This window comes from Eptatretus burgeri, chromosome 14 (genome assembly GCF_056783735.1).
Source record: "Eptatretus burgeri isolate ZD-2024b chromosome 14, Ebu_testis_v1, whole genome shotgun sequence".
NCBI classification, from domain to species: domain Eukaryota; kingdom Metazoa; phylum Chordata; class Myxini; order Myxiniformes; family Myxinidae; genus Eptatretus; species Eptatretus burgeri.
The window spans coordinates 62290180-62313686 of NC_140974.1; the positions used below are offsets into that span (position 1 = coordinate 62290180).

At 44.4% G+C, this 23507-nt stretch overlaps 1 protein-coding gene across 1 annotated transcript in view; it reads left to right on the forward strand.

Annotated features, from left to right (window-relative positions):
* Positions 1 to 23507, forward strand: part of LMX1B (LIM homeobox transcription factor 1 beta) — a 169768-nt gene that overhangs the window by 53746 nt on the left and 92515 nt on the right. Inside the window, exon 3 of the mRNA XM_085855152.1 lies at positions 3516 to 3657. Coding sequence (XP_085711278.1) covers positions 3546 to 3657 — 112 coding nt within the window. The 5' untranslated portion in view covers positions 3516 to 3545. The remainder of the gene's footprint in view (positions 1 to 3515; positions 3658 to 23507) is intronic.

Sequence of the window (23507 nt, forward strand, 5' to 3'; positions counted from 1 at the left end):
TTTATACGGGAATTTGATTTCTTGGAGATTACATCATAAAAATAACTACATGGTATCTCAAAATGCGAAGCCCGTCCACGTCCGCTTTGTACTCAAACTAAACTTGACGAAAACGACAGTTACAAAATTGTACATTTTATTAATTCGTGTTTTCCACAATCTCATAATAAAAGTTTGTTGAAGATTTGATGACAAAAGCTCAATTGGTAAAAATGTTACGGCCTGGACGTCCACACTCAATCTCAATGGTGAACAAGGATTTCGATTGAAACATTTATGGCTGGTCTACCGCATCACCGATGACATCATCCTCACAATCCATTTTTCCTCATTGGGAGGGTAATGAGATGGGAGTTCATGCCAAGTTTCAAATTTTCCGATCAGCGGTTTCAAAGGTATAGTTACCTCCACCACTGAAGGGTGAAGGGGGTTATGTTTTCACCCCTTTCTGTTTGTCTGTTTGCTGTTTGTTACTTACGAAAGCTGACTTCTGTATATTGATGTATATCAAGAAAATGTAAATGTACGTATATTGATTTATATAAAGTATATTGATGACTTCCGTTTCTGTTTGTTTGTTTGTTTGTTTGTTTGTAGGCACGATAACTCGAGAACGGAAGAAGTTACCAATGTCAAATTACACCACGTGATTCAGGATGGTGATGGCTAGTGCTGATTAGATTTTGGTCAAAATCGGTCAAAGGTCAAGGTCACAGTGAGGTCAAACATAATTCCGTAAATTCACGTGGAGAAATGGAGTATTTTTGCTTCGCTCGACGTTACGTGTTCGTTTTAACTTCGATTTTAATTTTGTCTTCGGTTTTTGCGATCGCTTAGGACGCTTAAAACTCGGTTGTCGAAATTCTGGTAAAAATCGGATGTTTTAGAGACGTTTTAAGATTGTATAAAAATATTTCACTCGCCGCATCACGGGTCGTCCCATGATGCAGCGCGCTCGAGTAGACGCGTCGTTGAGTCACGTAAAGGTTTTGCGTGTGCGCGCTGACGGTGTTTTCGATAAAGATGGTGTTTAAAAGTCATTTTTTTTATCCCAATAAAGGTTATCGTCACATGCCTGACTCGCTAAGCCGTCGGATTATGTAAAGATTGTTGGCAGATGGCCGAATATTACGATTTTGTGACTTTGATAAAATAATATTGAATAATTGCGTGGATAAATGGAGATTTTTGCTTTGCTCGACGTTACGAGTTCGTTTTAACTTCGATTTTAATTTTGTCTTCAGTTTTTGCGATCGCTTAGGACGCTTAAAACTCGGTTGTCGAAATTCTGGTAAAAATCGGATGTTTTAGAGACGTTTTAAGATTATATAAAAAATATTTCACTCGATGCGTCACAGGTCATCACGTGATGCAGCGCGCTCGAGCAGACGCGTCGTTGAGTCACGTAAAGGTTTTCCGTGTGTGCGCTGATGGTGTTTTCGATAAAGATGGTGTTTAAAAGTCTTTTTATCCCAATAAAAGTTATCGTCGCATGCCTGACTCGCTAAGCCGTCGGATTATGTAAGGATTGTTGGTGGATGTCCGAATATTACGGTTTTGTGACTTTGTTAAAATAATATAAAATAATTGCGTGGAGAAATGGAGATTTTTGCTTCGGTTGACGTTACGATTTTTGATGGTTTGGTACAGAATCATCGTAGAAACTTCTGGTTTGCGTCGCTACCTTCTCGAGAGACAGCTTTTATTAGACAAGGTCAGAGGTCAAGTTGACGATTTTGTAAGTACCAGTCTATGACTGCTTGTTTGTTTGTTTGTGTACAGGTTATCTCAAAGAGTTGTGGACGGATTTGGATGAAATTTTGTAGACAGGTTCAGTGTTTGACAAGGTCGAATTGTTTAGATTTTGGTGAACATCCGATTTCGAAGACAGATACGGGAATTTTTAATTTTTAAAAAAGTTTCTTCACCTTTGAGAAACGGGGCTAAAACGATATATATCACGATATCTCAAATAGTTGTAGACGGATTCGGATGAAACTTGGTGGACAGGTTGAGTGCGTGGCCACGACGAATTGATTCGATTTAAATGAAGATCCGAATCCGGACACAAATATTATTTAACTTCTGGTGATTCTTCACCATTTAGAGATTTGCGCCAAAAACGATACATAACCTGATATTTCAAAAATGTATTGATTGGGCCCGAGATGTTGTCGTGGATCAGGCATTACGTGGTGGAGGTATGCGCTCTACCGAGTGCCCTTCCAGTTCTTTGATTTTTTTTTCATTTAGGTCGCTCCTACCCTGAAAATTTTGTGCCAATCGGACAAGTGGTTGCTGAGAAAGAAAATGTTAAAAACTAAAAAAGCCAAAAAAGTGTCAAATAATACTAATAATATTAATAATAATGAAAATTATTTAACGAAATTCTTAATTTGTCTTCTCCATATTGTCATCATAAAGCTTTGTTGAAAATTTGATGACAAAAGCTCAAATGGTGAAAAAAAAAAACAGAAAGAAAAAGGTTACGGCCCTGACAGACATACAGACACACAAACAGAAGTGATTTCAAAACCCGGTGTTCGTGTGCGTGGGGGACGGGCTAATAATCTTCAACGATCAAGTGGCAGAGCCGTGGAACCCTCGTCAGGACTGAACACCCAACCCAAGGGACCGTTCACATATTACATATGAAACGGTAAACAGGGACGGATGGGATTATACGGAGAAAAAGAATGGAAGAGGGCGAGAACAGGACAATGAGGGAAGGAATGAAGAATTGAGGAAGAGTTATTGAATCTTATTTATTTATTTATTTATTCATTTATTTATTTCTATAGTTATCATGGAAATGTCCAAATATTTTTATAACGGCTTGTGAAATGAAATAGATACAAACAAATATGGTCACCTTCAATTTTTGAGCCTGGTGTTGGCTCGGTGGTTATATTTGGGTGGTGGCTTGGGATCCTCGGGTCCTGAGTTCAAGCCCCGTCGGCTGCTGAATTACACCAGGGGGTTGACTCAGTCCGTCATCCTTCGGAGGTCGGCGAAATGAGTACCGGTTCCAGTGTGGGTACCGGTAGAGGGGCACTGCATCAGCGACGCAGTCACGCTTCAAGAAATGATAGCTACCCCGGCAGCTAAACTGCCATACGACCACCACCACCACCTTCAATTTCTCCTTGCCTACACCGAGGAGGAATCATTCACATTTCAGTGTAACTCATGAACAGTCACGTGCGAATTGGTTTCACAGGAAAATGACCAGAGTGTGAGGGGCAGTTCGGAGGTGTGTGTGTGTGTGTGTGTGTGTGTGTGTGTGTGTGTGTGTGTGTGTGTGTGTGTGTGTGTGTGTGTGTGTGTGTGTGTGTGTGTGTGTGTGTGTGTGTGTGTGTGTGTGTGTGTGTGTGTGTGTGTGTGTGTGTGGTGGCATTGTCCCTATCAATGGTGCATTGTTGAAACGTCTGAAACTCTGTTAATCGGTTTGTTTAGTTATTTTTTCGAGGAGTGTATAAACTCGTACCATTTCATCGTTTTGTACTCCCCGACAGATGAAATAGACGCAGTTACAGCCATTGACGATGGGTCGGATGAACGGATGGAGCGAGGACCGAACAAAGAACGGCGGCGCAAGCAAAGTCACGTGGAGAACAGAGGCTGCGGTCGAATCCAGCGACCCCGAGAAGGCGCAAGGTTCGAGTCGCGGCCAGGAGTCCGTTATAAATAAGAGATGCGCTGCGGGTTCCATTATGCATGAAGGCAATAACGTTCCACGGGCGGAATCCGTCAGTGTCCGAGTGACGCAGTAAATCGCAGAGGCAAACACCCGCACGGATCGCCCAGCGCCGCTCCCCATGAATATTTCATGAATGCCTAAAGCGCCACCGTTTGTTTTCAATATCGATTTGATCGTCACGTTTTACCTCTTTTTACGGCTCGTTTATTTATTTGTTTATTTGTTTGTTTTATTTATTTATTTATCTACGTTTAAACGTCCATTTCCCATTTACGCAGCACGTTCGACTGTCACGACATCTAGACAAAAAAGGTGTGTGTGTGTGTGTGTGTGTGTGTGTGTGTGTGTGTGTGTGTGTGTGTGTGTGTGTGTGTGTGTGTGTGTGTGTGTACATGTATATATATATATATATATATATATATATATATATATATATATATATATATATATATATATATATATATATACACATTTCCTGGCAACAAATCCTGAATTAACTGGTAACGGAGTATCTAAACTGGGTGGATGCATGGCACAGGACCATTACAGCAAGTGCTGCTTTGGCACAGAGGTTCATGATCACCATACGAGTGAAGGGACAGCCATACTATTGGATGTAATCCATCATGGGGCAGACTACCGGCTCAACTGCTTGGGGGAATCCACTGTGTGCAGCAGTTCCCCTAACGTTGATGGTATGGCCATGTATTGTGGCACTGTGATCTCGGATTGTTTGTGTTTTTGTGTCTTATTTAATTTTTTTTTTAAAGGATCTATTGTAGGGCTTGTAGCGGAGCTGCCATACACACATGGATATGTACAGACTAATATACAAGACACAACCCATGACTGTCGGATGAGACAATGGCGACGCCTTTCTCACCGCACTCAGCGGGGCATTTCCGAAGGAGGAATTTCCTCATCCGCATGGATGCCAACCCAAGGGGATTGTCCATGCTCTTATCCTTTTAAATGCTGAACATCAAGCAAGGGTACCATTTTTAAAGTCTTTGGTATGACTCAGATGGGGTTTGAACCCCCGAACTCCCAGACTCGGGTGGAGTTTGAACCCACGAAATCCCAGAATTTGGTGGAGTTTGAACCACCAACCTCCCAGACTCGGATAGAGCTTGAACCGCTGCCCTCCCAGACTCGGAGCGGACGCTCCAGCCATTACACCACCGAGACTGGTGTACACCACCGGATGTGGTAACCATCTGGTATAACTATGAGCTTTGGCCTAAGGGCCAAGGTGCCTGATGTATATTAGTTTGAAAAGCTTTGTTTGATCATGTACTTTGGTCTTAGGACAAAGATGCACACGTAAGCTTGATTGTTTACCTTTTTTTCTATAAAAGGCACCTCTCAACAAAGATGATGGCCAGTGAGCCAAAAAGAAATCCTTTTTTCTGTTCTGGCACTTTTCAAAAGAAGGCTTCTAAATCTTATGGAGAATGATGAATACCGCAGGTAGCAGTTTGTTGAAGATAATGTTGCGTTTACCAGGAGGCCAGTTCGGTCTTTCGCAGACTACAACCCAAGCTGGATTACGTAGGGTGTCCCGAAAGTAGTATGGTGATCTGTCTGTTGGCTCACTTCACTTGAGCAGTTGAATTTCCATTTGTAAAGTAATGTTCAACAATTGTGGAATATTCTTGATCTGTCCTCTGTCCATCTATGTTTGGTAAATTTCCAGGGTGAGAGCATCAACTTGGAAAAAAAATAATAAACCAATGTCACCCACAGGGTGACCCATATCTTGCCAAAAGGTGACCACGTGTGACTTCTTTAAGGTCACACTGAGGTGAACAGAGCTGCTATCCACCAGGAGCGACTCCTTGAGCAATATCTGCTACGAGAGATTCCGATGAGAATCGTTCTAGAGTAACCATGAAAAACATGCGTTTGCCTCATAAAGTCACCAAATGATGTCATAATGTCTCAAGCTTGACATATCTAGAAAGCACTCATTGAGGTGTTCAATTTGAGGTAATACATGATATGGTTCCTAAAACTTGAAAATTTGACCTTGGGGTCAAATATGTTTGACCTTAGGTGCTAACCATGAAGGTCAAGGCCAATGGCCACCAAAAATTAATCAGCTGAGCGCCAGACCATGAACTATAGTCCCATGAAGTTTGAAGACGATCCGATCAAAATTACTTTAAAAATAAGGGTTTCGTCGACTCCCCTGATTTGCGACAGTGACCTTGACCTTCAAAATTTTCCACGCAATCTAAAGATTTCGTAAGTAACAAACGGACCCAAACGCAATACCCTCTTTCAATCCTTCAGCAAGGGTAACGAAAATAAGTACTGTTGCAAAATAAGTATTGCCGCTATTCGTGAGGGATACATTCCTAGAAAATGCCACGAATAGCGAATCCGCAAATAGTAGGGCATTGTTTCAATGGGAAAAGAAGAGGGGGGGAATCGGTTCTCAGCAATTAGCAATTCATGAGGGAAAATGAAAAACCCCGTGAAAAATCATGAAAAACCGCAACACGAATAAGCCCACAAAAATAAAAAATAAAATAAATCGTGAATACATCTGCAAAACCGCAAAAAAAAACTTTCAAGAGTTTTATTAGTTACTAGACGACCCGTGAACCCGTTATGTTCCTGTTGTAACAGCGGTTGATGACAAAAATCATTTCAAGAAAAGAAAAAAAAAGATAGCTCCAGCGAACTATAATGCTGAGGTTGTTTGGATTGATCGAATACACCGGAAGAGTACTTGACTGAATCGGGAATTGATTTTTTAATAATTTTTTTTTGTTGTCCGATTTGAACGAAACTTGAGACTGCACACCGCAGGAGAATGGTGAGTAAGGTGGCACTAAAATTTTTGCGCTATCGTGTACCATGTTGGCTATATTTTGGGAACATACATACATACATATTGTTGTGGATTCCTGCCACTCCAGCGTGCGGGCGACCGCTTTTAGCTAATTGCGTCCGCGCGCCCACCGACCGTGGCAATCCAGTCGCAGCTTTTCGGATCAACGCCGAAACCCAGCTACGGGTGTTGTTAACCACACCATAAATCAGCCAACTCTTCTGTCCACGCGTGACAGGGTTGATTGCCGAATTGTCGATGTACCTAATTATTTGCGCAGACAGAAATGCCGGGGATCTACACCTCAACGGGACCCGTACGGACACGAGCCGTTTTAAGCAGCTCGCTCCGTTTGCGATTGCCAAGCGGTATATTATCGCCAAGCCCCGTCGGATCCGATTATCTTATAGGCTATTAAAAACCAGATATTATTCCGAACGCAATTACAGCAACTCAATGGAGGAAGGAACACAAAGAGCAGGTGAATATTCAAACAATGAGGACATTTATTTTACACGCATGCAGTCAATGAAGCCATGGGGGTAAGGGACAAGACACAAGCAAAAAGACTTTCAGCCGTTGTCTATCTATTATGTAATGTGCAGGCACTTAACAGTTCTACTTATAGGACAAGGCACCACAGACTTCCATGCAAAAACCCCAGAAAAGAACAGGGAAAACTGGGCCCGTAGGCCTTTAATGTTCCTCGGAGCTTGGAAGACCGCAAGAGCTCCGAGAGACCGAGCAGACAACCTGCCACCCTCTTGGTGACTTGCTGGGCGACCCTCGATGTCTCCGCCCGCACTCGACTGGACTCCACCAGCTCCCGACTCCACTCTCTACTCCAACGGCACCTCCGACAACGCCTCCAACGGAGCCTTCAACGACCAAGGAGACCAAGGAGAGGGACTCTCTCACCCACTCGCCAACTCCCTCCTCAACTGCTGGCGACTCCTCTCCTCAACTGCTTTCTCGGCGTTTCAACGCGGCCTTTTATCGCCCCGGGGCGTTTGCCCCTCCCTTCCCGGCGGGCGGGGGAAAAATCCTCGGAGTGTTGTTTTTCTTCGGGGAATACTTTTAACCGTCACTTTTGTTTACCCGGGAGTGATGCCGTTGTTTGTGGAGATGTTGGCAGTTGTGGAAAAGGTGGTGAGGAGATGTTCGTTGTGACGAAGGTGGTGAGGAGATGTTGGCGGTTGTGGCGAAGGTGGTGAGGAGATGTTGCTTAAAATAACGATAGGAAAGAATAACACAACCTCAAAGGTTCACAGCCCGGCACACGAATAATTCCCTTTAGACATCGGTGGGGAAATCTAATCTGGACATACACTTATCGACATAACTGATCTTCGGGGAACCTGAATGGTGTTCTGTGAATTTCCACAACCGTAACAATACATACATACATACATATATACAAGATGAGAGTTTTAGTAACAGAAAGATAAACCAATGTCACCCGCAGGGTGACCCGTATCTTGCCAAAAGTGACCACGTGTGACTTCTTTAAGTTCACATTAAGGTGAACAGAGCTGCTAGCCACCTGGAGCGACTCCTTGAGGAATATCTGCCTACGAGAGATTCCGATGAGAATCGTTCTACAGAGTAACCATGAAAAATATGCTTTTGCCTCATAACGTCACCAAATGACGTCATAATGTCTCAAGCTTGACATATCTAGAAAGCACTCATCGAGGTGTTCAATTTGAGGTACTACACGATATGGTTCCTAAAACTTGAAAAAAAAAAGATAAAAATTGTTCAGCATAAGCATTTACTAAATATTAAAAATCATGACAATACTTTTGGGATACCCTATGTATGTATGTGTGTATGTGTGTACGTATATATATATATATATATATATATATATATATATATATATATATATATATATATATATATATATATATATATATATATATATATATATATATATATTGTTGCGAATTCGCGCCCGCCGGCGTGCGAACGGCCACGTAACTCGAATCGCGGCACGTCGCCCACCGGACGGACAGTTCTGTCGTGACCCTCTCGGCCTAACGCCGGGAGGTAGTCACGGGTGGGCCTTTCGGCCTCACCACGATCGTGCCAATCGGCCCCCCCGCGTAGGATAGGGTTGTTCGCCAAACTCGACCTACCTAAGTACCCACGCGGAGGGTAGACCGGGCGATCGCACCTCGCCGCAGGTCGACTCCGGACACGGGCCACTTAAGCGATCCGTTCGGTACTATCGGGATAACCGAGTGGTGTTATCGTCGGCCTCGACGGTTCCGATTAATTATCGGGCGTATTAAGCCCACTACCGACCCTTTACGTGAAGCAAGATGGAGATTCAATTAAAGAAAAGACGAAGCGAAACGGGAAAACAGTTCAACATGATGCACATTTATTCCGCGGCACACGGAGAGCACACATATACAATTAAACAGAATGCACATAAAGCAATTGCAACAAAACAAACACAACAATGCAGATCTACAACCGACTACGCGTACACACGGCAACACTTACACAGTTTTACTTCACAGACGGCGCCAACAACACATTTACTCAAAAGCAAAAGAAAAGGGCCACCCTCAAAGACAAGGGGGCAGACGGGGCCTGTGGGCCAATATTTGCGCGGGACCTGAAAGAGTGGTCAGGTCCGCGAGACCGGGTGGATCCTACCCGTGTCTTTGTGATGAGCCGCAAATGTGGCGGCGCGGCAGTGCCCCGACTTCGTGCTCCTTCGCGGGTTTCTTTGGCACTGCTTGGAGTGGGGTGGGAACGGGGCCCCCTTTTCACACTATCTCAGCGTGGGGGAAAAAAGGGGGAATTGTTGATGCTCTGAGGAAAGAGTATAGCTGGCTTGCTTGGGTGCCGCGACGAGCGATTCCACCGCGACCTCGTCGCCGACCACCGTCTTCCTTGCCTCGGACCCGAGCTCTTCGGTCTCTTCCCCAATTCTCCTCAGCCGACTGCAGCAAACCACCTGTATGCCCTCGCCTTCCGACTCCACTCCGCGCTCCAACCCGACTCTGCCTCAAAACTCTCTCCGCTCTTCCAAGGCCGACTCCCCGCTCCTCCAAGGCCGACTCCGCTTAAACCGACCCTGCCCAAACCGACTCGACTCAAACCGACTCTTCAACCGACTCTCTCAAACCGACTCTGCCCAGATTCGCCCCGCGCTCGGCGCTTTATAGGCCGGCAGGAGAACCCATATGCAAATTTCTGGATCAGAACGAGCTCCGGGGTGGAGCCACGCTCGCCCATTGGACGGAGAAAAAGGGGCGTGAGTCTCCCCTGATCCTAGAATTTGCATATCTCGATTTTACACCGACGCCCCTGGAGGCGGGGCCAAATCGCCCCATGCTTGCTGATTGGATGGATCAGAAGTGGGCGTGTAGCATTCCTGATCCGAATTCTCCTCGGAAAGGCCGCATTTTGCACTCGCGGCTCGGCGCGCGTCCCGTAGGAGCCCAGGACAGCCTGATGCTCGGTGCTCACAAGTGATGCGGGAATGGCCGCAGGAGAGAGGTGAAGGTGGTGGAGGGTTTATGGTGGTGGTTTATGGCCATGGTGCCGTTTGGAATGGCGGTGATGCGATGTTTGCGGGAGCGAGTTGTGAAGGTAAAGATCGTGGCTGTTGGCGTTGTTGTTGTTGTGACGCTGCGTTGTGGTTGGTGGTTGTTGTGTGATGGCGGTTGAGACGTGGTTGGTTCAAAATAAAGATAGAACAGAAACACGGCTATCTCAAAGGGTTGCAGCCCGAATGAATCACATTTATTCCCTCTAAACAACGGGTTTGGGGCTAACTACACATGTACTTACAGAGATATCTCACCTACGGGACCTGAATGGTGGTTTGCAAATTTCCACAACCGTAACAATATATATATATATATATATATATATATATATATATATATATATATATATATATATATATATATATATATATCTTCTTCTTCTTTCGGCTGGTCCCGTTCCGGGTCGCCACAGCGGATCATCCGTATGATCCGCATAGTGATTTGGCACATGTTTTATGCCGGATGCCCTTCCTGACACAACCCTGGTCACCTCTTACAACACAGGGATATGGTACACCTATTTTAACCGGGGTATACACCGGCCCAGTACACTGGTGCTCATTTCTCCGACCTCGGAAGGATGACAGGCTGAGTCAACCTCCTGGTGTATTACTTCAGTGGTTCAACGGGGATTGAACTCAGGACCTTTTGGATCCCAAGCCGTTGCCCTAACCACTGCGCCAACACCAGGCTTGGTGGTGGTTTATGTAAATATATATATATATATATATATATATATATATATATATATATATATATATATATATATATATATATATATATATATATATATATATATATATATATATATATATATATATATACATATACATATATATATATATATATATATATATATATATATATATATATATATATATATATATATATATATATATATATATATATATATATATATATATATATATATATATATATATATATATATATATATATATATATATATATATATATATATATGTATATACATATATATATATATATATATATATATATATATATATATATATATATATATATATATATATATATATATATATATATATATATATATATATATATATATATATATATATACATCATTGTGGGAATGATCTTTAGGGGTTAATAAAACTGTCTCGTAGAACGAGAGTTATTTATTAGCATTTTGTGTTGTATACATAGTCGGCATCTCAGGAAGATGGGGATGGGCCAGGCATCTGCCTGGTGGATGGCCAGACAGAGGCCACTGGAGTACCGGGGGAAAGTGGACGCAGCGATGCGCTGCTCCCAGCGCATGCTTCCATACCTGACCTGACATAGTCGGGGCTCGTGGAAGAGATAAGTGTGATGTACTGTTTGTGTAATATATCTGTGTTGTGTTTGTACAGTGAGATGTTTGTTTTTCTTATTCTACTATTTTGTCCTCCCCGATCCAAACCTCTGCCGACACATCTTTAATGTTCATTTCCTCTGTTTACATATTGTTACGGTGGAGGAAATTCGCAAACCACCATTCAGGTCCCGTAGGTGAGATATCTCTGTAAGTACATGTGTAGTTAGCCCCAAACCCGTTGTTTAGAGGGAATAAATGTGATTCATTCGGGCTGCGACCCTTTAAGATAGCCGTTTTTCTGTTCTATCTTTATTTTGAACCAACCACGTCTCAACCGCCATCACACAACAACCACCAACCGCAACGCCGCTTCACAACAACAACAACGCCAACAGCCACGACCTTTACCTTCACAACTCGCTCCTGCAAACATCGCATCACCGCCATTCCAAACGTCGCCATGACCATGGACCACCACTTTAAACCCTCCACCACCTTCGCCTATCCTTCTGCGGCCATTCCCGCACCGCTTGTGGGCACCGAGTGTCAGGCTGTCCTGGCCTCGTGCGGGACGCGCGCCGAGCCGCGGGTGCAACTAGCGGCCTTTCCGAGGAGAATTTGGATCAGTAAATGATACACGCCCACTTCTGATCCGTCCAATCAGCAAGCGCGGGGCGGTTTGGCCCCGCCTCCAGGCGCGTCGGAGTAGAATCGATATATGCAAATTCGAGGATCAGTGGAGACTCACGCCCCTTTTTCTCCGTCCAATGGGCGAGCGTGGCTCCACCCCCGAGCTCGTTCTGATCCAGAAATTTGCATATGGGTTCTCCTGCCGGACTATAAAGCGCCGAGCGCGGGGCGAATTTAGTCAGTTTGGGTCGGAGGGAGTTGGAGGCAGTCAGAGTTGGAGAAAAGTTCGAGGCGGCGAGTTGGAGAAGAGTCAAGGCGAGTTGGAGAAGAGTCAAGGAGCAGTCTGTGGAGCCGTGAGTCAAGTCGGGTCTGGAGAGTGGCAGTCTGTCGGGGTTCGGAGTCTGTTGGGGAGCTGCAGAGAGGGGAAGCCTGACGCCTGGAGCGCGGTCGAGGTGGTTTGCTGCAGTTGGCTGAGGAGAATTGGGGAGGAGGTCGAATAGCTCGGGTCCAAGGCAAGGAAGACGGCGGTCGGCAACGAGGTCGCAATGGAGTCGCTCGTCGCGGGACCCAAGCAAGCCAGCTATCCTCTTTCCCCAGAGCATCAACAATTCCCCCCCCCTTTTCCCCCCCCCGCGCTGAGATAGTGCGAAAAGGGGGCCCCGTTCCCACCCCACTCCAAGCAGTGCCAAAGAAACCTGGGAAGGAGCATGGAGTCGGGGCGCCGCGACATTTGCGGCTCATCACAAGACACGGGTAGGATCCACCCGGTCTCGCGGCCCACAGGCCCCGTCTGCCTCCTTGTCTTTGAAGGTGGCCCTTTTCTTTTGCTTTTGAGTAAATGTGTTGTCGGCGCCGTCTGTAAAGTAAAACTGTGTAAGTGTTGCCGTGTGCTCGCGTAGTCGGTAGTATCTCTGCATTGTTGTGTTTCTTTTGTTACATCTGCTTTTGGTGCATAATTGTTGTAATTGTATATGTGTGCTATCCGTGTGCCACGGAATAAATGTGAATTATGTTGAACTGTTTTTCCCGTTTCGCTTCGTCTTTTCTTTAATGGAATCTCCATCTTGCTTCACGTAAAGGGTTGGTAGTGGGCTTAATACGCCCGATAATTAATCGGAACCGTCGAGGTCGACGATAACACCGCTCGGTTATGCCGATAGTACGGAACGGGTCGCTTAAGTGGCCCGTGTCCGGAGTCGACCTGCGGCGAGGTGCGATCGCCCGGTCTACCCTCCGCGTGGGTACTTAGGTAGGTCGAATTTGGCGAACAACCCTGTCCCACGCGGGGGGCCGATTGGCACGATCGTGGTGAGGCCGAAAGGCCCACCCGTGGCTAGCTCCCGTCGTTAGTCCGAGAGGGTCACGACAGAATTGTCCGTCCGGTGGACGACGTGCCACGATTTGAGTTACGTGGCCGCTCGCACGCCGGCGGGCGTGAATTCGCAACAATATCTTTACAAAGTACACACAAGAGCTTTGTAACTCAAGCCTTGCGAATGTGCAGGTGGGCGAATGAATCTGCATCGAGATAGCCGACCATTAGCCTCACCGCAGGACCTGATTGCGCGGCTGAACAACATTGAGGAAACCGACTATTAGCCTTACCAAGGGAGCTCGCTTATGAGGCCAGATCAGCAGTTATCTCACATTGGCGATGCAGCTGACACAGAGAGGTGGTTGGCCATTACAGCTACTCTGGGAGAGATTTAAGAGCCAAGAGAGCGACAAATACCTCCATTCTTGGATGACTGACCTCCTCCGCTCTCATAGTCAACATGTGGCTGTCAACGGCAACCTTTCTTCTTCTCTCCCTGTCCAGGCTGGAGTAACCCAAGTCAGTGTTCTCGGCCCCATCGTATTCCCAATCTTCATCAATCATCTCACTGACTCTCTGAAAAATTTCTTTATCTCTTTGCTCATGATTCCTCTCTGCCGTGACGTCTCTCTTCCTTCTGACAGCTCTTTTTGTCCTTGCTCACATGAGCCTGTGCCCCCAGACCCTCTCCCCCCACACGCGCAAAACTCCCACTCGTGCGGTTCTGCACTGTACCATGCCTGCGAGAAGTACCACACCTCGTACGCCTCGACGAGCACCAAGCATCATGAACATGCATATGAGATGCGACACGAACATGCATGTGGAGCACCCAATGGGCCAACGACCACAGACAGGTCGAACGTGCACAATTAAGCATTGCGCGAATGGAGGGAACACAGAGAGGAATTCCGCCGGACAGAGGGACGATGGAACGGCCATGAGGCCGAAGGTACGACCGATGGGGTGAAGGAGGGATTTTCATAAGGATGTTTGATGAAGGGGAGGTAATTGGGGATTGAGAAAGGCAGAGAAGGAAAATGGACCAATGGTGTGAAGGAAAAATGATTGAAAGTAACATTGGGGGAGGGTAGAGACATTACAAGGGACAAATACTGCACAGCCGAGCCAACGCATGCCCCCCAAACAGCCCTTTGACAGGGACCAAGGACTATCTATACAAAGACTCATGAAATAACTGATCCTCGAGTCACCGACGTGTCCATGTATGCTCTCCCTCTGGGGTAAGTTTTCCAAAACCATATATATATATATATATATATATATATATATATATATATATATATATATATATATATATATATATATATATATATATATATATATATATGTATTCCACCTGTGGAATATGAATAACTCCTGTAATCAGTATACTGTATGTCGCAATTCTCAGTTTTTGGAATACAGGTTGAGTTTGCCTTTAATTTATGCACAGTCATATTGCATCATGTTTAATTTATCATCTTTCAAAATGACCTTGACATCACCCTAAAGATATACTCTCAATGAAAGATACTGTGGGATATTTTAAGGCGTGCAAACCCAAATGCATGCAAACAGAACAACCGGCTTAACTCGTACAGTTGGCACAGCTGTGAAACCACTGTGCTGCTCCCCCTGCTGGCACCACCAATGGAGACGTCACAGCGAGTGTTGATCACCACGGCGACCCAACTGTCCCAAAGTTCGAAAGACAGGCATCTCGAGGTTAGATTGAACTCGAGTCTCCTTACACCGCTGGAGCTTTGTACAGAGAGGCTGCCTGGGTGTGGTTGTAAAACCGCGTGGGAAAGAAGTTTATCGTTTCAATCGAGGTGAGTTGACCAGATTTTTAGGGTTCATCAAAATTATTAATCGATGTATAACGAAGCATAAAGCCAAGAAAAGCAAAACAAGTGCTTCAGACAACTGATAAGTCTTGGCAAGCGGAATCTGCATTTCAATCAGAACCTTTATTTCTTGAGTGCAAGTCTGGTTACTTATTGTATATCATAGTTATTAATATTCGAGATGTTGTGCACTCAACCAATTGTTCTTTCCTGTGCAAGGAAATACAAATTGTGTGAATAGTATACTGGAAAAATGATCTTTTATAAACATTAGCAAGAAAAAGAGCAATCAGAGATTGCAGACCCTCACCAGGAATTGTTTTGTGTTGTGTTTGTGTAGTGGTGTGTTCCGGAATTAATAAGAGACATAATTATAACGGCCACTTTATAACTGCTGGCAGTGATGACCGGGTACCAAGACGTCCCGCTTTGATCGGACACCTGATCCTGACCCATGACGTTTTTTATTATTATTATTATTCAATCTAATTCAGAATGGGATTAAAATGAATCGAACTCAAATCAAATGGGAGACCAAATAGGTTCAGTCCTGCATTGGAGTAATCATGAGGAACCCGAACAGGCAAAAAGCAGAGATGAAGTCATCAGGAGGAACCTGGACAGGATTCACATTTCAGCTGCTACTCCCCTACCCTCAAACCCATCCAGGCACAGCCAAGTGAGCCTGTTTCTAAATAAATACATAATATATAAACAATTTAAAAAAAGAATCCAGATTAAAAAAAATTAAATAATTCTGGCTGCCAGACCACGTGCCCAATCAAGTTGAAATTTATAACATGTATTCCCCATCATAACTGTGAAGTTTCACTTCCATTGATTAAGTGGTTCCAGAGAAAACATTATTTAATATTTTCTTCAATCGAATATGGCTGCCAAACCATGTAACATCAATTATTCTTTAACAAACTTGTACACGCATGCGTTGGTGAACATTTGTGTGAAGTCTCCCCTCGATCTGTCCAGCTGTTCTGGAGAAGAAGATTTTTCACATGTTTTAGGGTAAATCCAATATGGCTGCCAAACCATGCGACCTATGACATCATGTGTATGAACCTTTTGTTCCTCGTGGACAGGCCGTCATATGTGTAAAGTTTCACCTCGATGTGTTTAGCCATTTTAGAGAAGAAGATTTGTGAAAGTTTAAAAAAAATAAGCAATATGGCTGCCGAATCACAAGACTGATTATGTCATCAAAAAAAATTTGTGGACCATTTTATCCCTAGATGACCATCAAAAATGTACATACTGATCAGATGTAGCATTCAACATATGCAATTATGACACCATAATGAAGACACCGATGACATCATTAAAAAAAATCACACTCATTCCCCATGAGGAGTACTTGCCATGTGCCAAGTTTTAATTTTGTCCTTGGTTTCAAAGATAGAGGTCCAAAGTTTTTCCGTTTTTACAATATGGCTGCCACACACCACGTGACATATGACGTCATCGTAATTATAACATTCCGCATGAGTAGTCGCACCAATGGTGAAAATTTAGTCTCAATCTGACAGGCGGTTGCAGAGAAAAACACAAAAGTTCTGTGCAGACAAACAAACAGACAGATGAACAAACAAACAGATAGATGAACAAACAAACAGACAAGCCGGTAGGCGACATGGGTGGTCGCTACATGATTGCATACTACTCATACAGTTTTTGACGGATCGGGCTGAAATTTTTTGACAAAGAGGTTGATTATAGTGCGCATAAAAGCATGGAAGCCGATTTTTGATTTTTCGAAAAAGTCAATTTTTTAGGATTTTTCAAAAATTTCAAAGTCCCGTTGCGAGGCAACGGTGGTGTCCATAGCAACGGTGCTCAAAAGCATAGAACTCGATCCTGGTATGAACCTACCTGTTAAGTTTCATCAAAATCGGTTGACTCCTGTGGCTTCCAGAGCTGTCCATTACAAACAGACATACAAACAAACAAACATACATACAGACAGACGGAAAAAGTGAAAATAAGGGTACTCTAGCGACCACCCAACACAAATAAACAAACAAACAGACAGACAAACAAACAAATGGACCCAAATACAATACCCTCTCCTTCGGCGAGGGTAATTATTATCAGTTTCTCTTCTTTTAAACAATTTTAATGGTGATTTATTGGCTATACTCATATCAACTGATGAAGGAAGGAACTGATGACGTCATTGTTATAGGTGATGCTAAGCAGCAATTTCAGGAAGGGAAAAGTTAAACATATTCTATACCAATAATAAGATGGAAGAGCTTGAAGCCAAAGTAGATAGCGAGGAGTACGATATAGTTACAGTCAGTGAGACATGGTTTAAGGAGGAGAGTAACTGGAGGACAGGATTAGAAGGTGACAAGGTGTATCGGTGTGATAGGAAGGAGAGAATAGGAGGAGGAGTAGCAATCTGGGTAAAGGACAGCATTGCATCAAGAGAAAGAGGTGATATTAAAGAGGGAATAAATGTTGAGGATTCTGTTTGTGTAGAGATTAGAGATTGTAAAAACAGTAAGATACTGGTCAGATCCTGGCTATAAGGGAAGAGGATGAAGGAAAGGTACATGAAAAATTCAGAAGGAAAGGGAAGAGTCTTAATCATAGGGGATTTTAGGGCTGACAGGATGGCCTAGATGAGAGGTATGCACACTCACTCACCTCTAAGCTTTCCAGCCTGGATTGGTATCCTAGTGTTTCACAGGCAGAGTGATTCTGTCGATGTGTGTGCCATCCCTTGGATGGACGTTAAACGGCTGTCCTGTCTGCCGGAATTTGTTGGAGAACGTTAAAGATCCCACGGTGTCCTTCACAAAGAGGAGGCAAGCTGTTGCTGGCATCGTGAACATTTTCCAAATTCCTGTTCGAACCAGCAGAGGGCATTGCATCAGCGGCACAGCTGCTGTGCCCTCAACCAATGATGCTACCCCGTAGCCGTGTGTTGCATACGAACGAAGAAGAAGGGGAATTTTAACTTTCCAGGGATAAATTGGGTCCAGGAACAGGGAAAGGGCAGAGCAGATGAGGATTTCATTAATCTCATCTGGGATTGCTTTTTAACCCAGTTTGTAGATAAGCCCACGAGGGGGGATGCAGTGTTAGACCTCCTTTGAAGTAACGATCACAATATGGTGGAGGAGGTGGAGGTCAGGGATTATTTCAGAGCAAGTGACCATAACATTGTGTGTGCAAAGATTCTGTTGAGGGTGAGAGTTCAGGAAAGTAGGGTAAGGCTATTACATATCAGGAAGGAAAACCTTGAGGGAATGAGGAGAGAGTTGGGTGATGTAGATTGGGAGACTCCAACAACAGGACAATCAGCATCAGAGAAATGGGAAACCTTGAAGAACCAAATGTGTAGAGTACAGAGTAAGTACATTCCAATGAGGTGTAAAACTAGAAGCAGAAAGAGACCAGGGTGGTTGAGCAGTGATATAAGGGACGTTATAAAGGAGAAGCGGAAGGCATTTATTAGGTTTAAAATAACAGGACTGGAGTTAGATATCTATCACTATCGGAGTAAACAGAGGCAAGTTAAGAAAATAACTCGGCAAGCCAAAAGAGAGAATGAGAAGGACATGGCTAAGAATATTAAACATAATAGCAAGAATTTCTTTAAGTATATCAGGGGAAAATAACAGGTTAGGATTGGTGTGGGCCCATTGAGGAATAGCACCGGCAGAGTGGTTCATGATGAAAGTGAGATAGCAGGCTTATTAAACAGGTATTTTTCTTCAACTTTTACACAGGAACAGTCAGGAGAATTGCCAATAGCTGAGATTATCTATCGAGGAGGTGAGGAAGGGCTTTTACAGATGATCCAGGTTGGAGTGGAGGAAGTAAAGGAACAGCTTGGTAATCTAAGAGAAGATAAGGCTCCGGGTCCAGATAATATGCACCCAAGAGTGTTGATGGAGGTAGGTGTGCAGGTAAGCGAGATGTTAACGGATATTTTAATGGTTCACTGGAGTTAGGACAGGTTCTGGAGGATTGGAGAGGAGCAAATGTAACACCATTATTTAAGGATCCAGAGAAGAATTGGGAAACTATAGACCTGTTAGTTTGACTTCAGTTGTGGGGAAGGTGTTGGAGACATTAATTAAGGACCAGATGAGGAACCATTTACATATATGCAAACTAATTAAAGGTAGTCAGCATGGGTTTACCAAAGGTAGTTCCTGTCTCACAAATATTTGAGAGTTCCATGAAGCAGTGTCTGATTGGGTGGATGAGGGAAAGGCAGTGGACAAAGTATATCTAGACTTTAAGAAGGCATTTGATAAGGTACCACATCGGAGGTTGTTAGCCAAAGTGAGGGCTCGCGGAGTGGCTGGTCAGGTAGATAATTGGATTGCAGACTGGCTTAGTGGGAGGAAGAAAAGAGTGGTTCTGAGTGGGAGGATGTAAGTAGTGGGGTACCTGAGGGATCAGTACTCCGACCATTACTATTCATTATTTACATCAACGATTTGGATAGTGGGGTAAAGAGTAGGCTTTTTAAATTTAAAGATCACACAAAGCTTGGGGGTAAGGTAGATGGCAAAGGGGGCATCGGGGGCAGGGTGGGTGGTGAATAGATTCAAGAAAGCCTTGATACTTTAATAGATTGGGCAAGACATTGGCAGATGCAGTTTAACAGAAATAAATATAAGGTGTTGGGGATGGCCAAGAATAATGAAAACATGTAATACATGATGCAAGGTGCAATCTTGGAGTGTGTCACACAAGAGAAGGATAGGGGGTGGTAATTGATACTGGATGGGGGTGCGGATGGGAAGCAGAAAGCACAGTGTGCTAACTCATTTACCCAAGTGTGTTAATTTAGCACAGGTGAGGGGAATTAAACAAAAACAATAGGATCCTAAAGTGGAGTATATTAGCGATAATGCCACAGTCCAGTGTGACAAGTCACACGGGTGTGCCGCTGCTTGGCCTGGACACAAAATGACTAATTAAGTCCAACAGAACATGAAAATAAAATTGGCAAATGAACCAACTTGGCAAAGCAAAACAAAACTACCAAAGAAACTAGAGGAGGATTAAGAGGAATGGTGACGAGTACAACAGCTGGAGGAGCAGCAATAAAGTGTGGTGTAGTGGTAGTAGTAGTAGTAGCATTGGCTTGACTTGTTTCTCCCCCCTTTTCTAGAATGGCTGTCAATACATGACTTTTGAAATGACATACAAATGCTAAATGAGGCCTTTCTACGGGCTCTTTTAACCTGCTAGCACAAAATCTATGATTCAAATCCTCTTTCAAACATGATTTTCAGCATTTAAACGAAATAGTGAACTATTTCAAAATTGTTCTGTTCCTGAATACAAATTGGACTCGCGGAAATATAGAAATACGAGAAATATCTGTGGATGATCGGAGTCGGGTCCTATCATTTTCTATTGATACAATCAGCTAGCGGCGGCAGTTGTTATAATGCACATATGCACATGAATGGATGCTTCTCCTTTCACCAATAGATGCAAAAATGTAATATAATTTCCGTTGTGGCACCAGAACCAAACAAAAAATTGATATTTATATAACAGCTTTCACAGCTCATACTGTTGCGGAAATGGGCCCTGAGTGGGTTATTAAATATAGGATTAGCCCAGATCCCCCCTTAAATGCATGTTTAGCCAGGTTGTTTGGTAATCAGACGTTACATGTGTGTCGGGAGGTGTAGCAGGCTGTCCAGTGTTCATACGGTGGTGGTGTACTGAGAGGCGCCTTCTTTTTTCCTTCCCCCCTGCTAACGAGCCCCCACCCAGCGCCCTGAGAGAGTTCATCAACAAGACGTGTCAGCAACCCATTGGCGGAGAGCGGCTGCAAAGTCGAACGATGGACCAATCACGTGTCCCCAGAGGTGGTCGGAAAAGGCCCGCCCCAAGAGGCAAGGGAGGAACTGTTTGGGGCAGTCTGAGATCTGCTTCGTGAGGAGTGACTTGGCCAGCTCTTCCTCCTTGGCCATGGATCCAGTATGCAGGTCATTCGCAGGTTCATCCTGAGTCCGGCGACGGGGCCTCTGACTGTCCTTACTCCCTGGACAGCTCGACACGTCTTTTGATCCCATCGATCCACCTGCGGAGCCCAACACCCAGATTTGGCCTGGTCTGGTGTACAGGCTAGGCCTGGATTCACATACTGGACCTTGTGGGGAGCCAGCTGGAACACACCATAGATCTTTCGCTCTTGTGCCGTCGACCTTACAGGGGCTGTACGCGCCGAGGCTGGTGCGTGAGCGGTGCCGAAAAAAGGACGTCGTCGCCGCCATCTTGCCACGCTGCATGCTCGAGCTGGGTGCTCGAATCCGACACCGTCAGCTTGTCACGAGCCGCATTCATGCCTTCGACGCTTGTCCTCTCGTCCATGAGGCACCATCAAGTACTCCGTCTCTTGTCTGCATGTTGTCCAGGCCTAAGGCTTATTTTGTTAGGACCCCCTTCGAAACCCGTATCCGTAGCTCCCTAGATAAGAGTGGGTTATAGATAAATTATAACATTGTCGTGAATGCTTTGCTTGTGTTGTGTTCCCCGATGTGTCCCCAATAAATCTGGCTGATTTATATGAGATTTGCCGCCCTGAATTTATTCGTGTCACGCTGAGGAACAATCGCTCGATTTGTATTTAAAACCAAACGGGCTACGGACTGTGGCAGACTCCGCTCGGTCTCTGATCAAACCCATTTTGTAGCCCGGGTGTATATCCCCAACTGGCAAGGCACAGGGGTACTTTGGTATCGTGATCTGAGGCGCATGACCCGAGACCTGTGCCAAACTAGCCGGCGGTGCAGTTAAGCGCCGCTGAATCCTCAACAATACAACCCACAACGCCCCTACTCCCACCTCTCAAACATGAGTAACAGTGAATTTCATCATTTAATCTTACCTTATGCATCAACAAGCCCCAGATATGACCTTCCCATCGGTGTTAAGATGCACAAAGGTTTGGGTAGAATGCGCCTGTGTACGAACCTTCGTGCCTTTCACGGCACACATCGTCGGGAGTTTTTGCAGTACGGACTCTAACATATCAACTTTTTGAACGAATTGATCAGAAAGCTCCCCAAATCTTTTTTGTTGTGCGGAGGCACACCCCTTTCTTGCAGGTATGCTTCCAAGTATTTTTGGCTCCTTTAAAAGCTCTGTGAGCCGATTCATGCTACAATCCTTCTCTGGCAAGCATGATATACATCCGGCCGCCCCGATGGACCACATTACTAGGGATTTCCTTGCGTGCGCGCCAAGCATTCAGGGGTGGATTACATCATTTCAAAAGGTGCATATTGGCTCTTTCTTTGAGGAATTAAATTCCCGTTTCTTTCTCCCATATCTGTAGGTGTAGGTTCTATTCTAATGGCTACTCACTCTTCCCTACCTACACTTAGCAAGCTATTTTGCCAAAGACCCTTGAACATGAGTTCAGGGAGACCTTCGTCATGCAGTGAACTGAATTTGGCTGGTTAATGGTTCTTATTTTAAAATATTCGATGTCTAAAGGGATCTATGGGGGGGGGCTTGCCCCCCCCCCCAAATAGGTATTTGCTTTCTCCTCAGAAACTACACATGAAATTCTGATGAAACTTCACCACAACCTTCATCGCCCAGGATGTACCAAATTTTAGTCATGACATTCGAAAAATCGGGGTCTAAGGAGGTCTACAGGGGGGATCGCTCCCCAAAATATGTATTTTCTTTCTTCTCTGAAAACACACACACAATTTTGAAGAAACTTGACCACAACCTTCATCACCCATGATGTTCTAAAGTTTGTTCATGGTATTTAAAATATCCATAGGTATCTACTTTCTTCTCCGTTACATATTTTATGGGTCATCTATGCCTCCCAGTGGTTCCCTGGTTATCTTATCCAGCCGCTAACAGATGAACACCCAGGGGTATTGCCCCTATGTTTATCATTTATTGACTCGACTATCCTGCCTCAGTCCCCTGCATGATGTAGGCCTCACTTAACGTACTAAATTCTCCTTTTTTTTGCAATTTGAGGCCTTTGTATACGACAGTTATTTTAAAATTCCAATTGAATTTTTTTCAATTTTGTCTCTCCAACTAATCTCTGGTCTTCCTCCACTTCTATCAGGTCCTTCTCTAAGTTTCCAGGTTGTAATTATTATTGTCATCCATCGGTTGTCCATTCTTCTTGCTATGTCCAGCCCAACTCCATTTTCAGGTTATTGTTTTTTTTTTCTTCCCTGTTTTTTGTGAGCAATATGTCGTTGTATTTAGTTTTCTTCCTGATCCATTGGC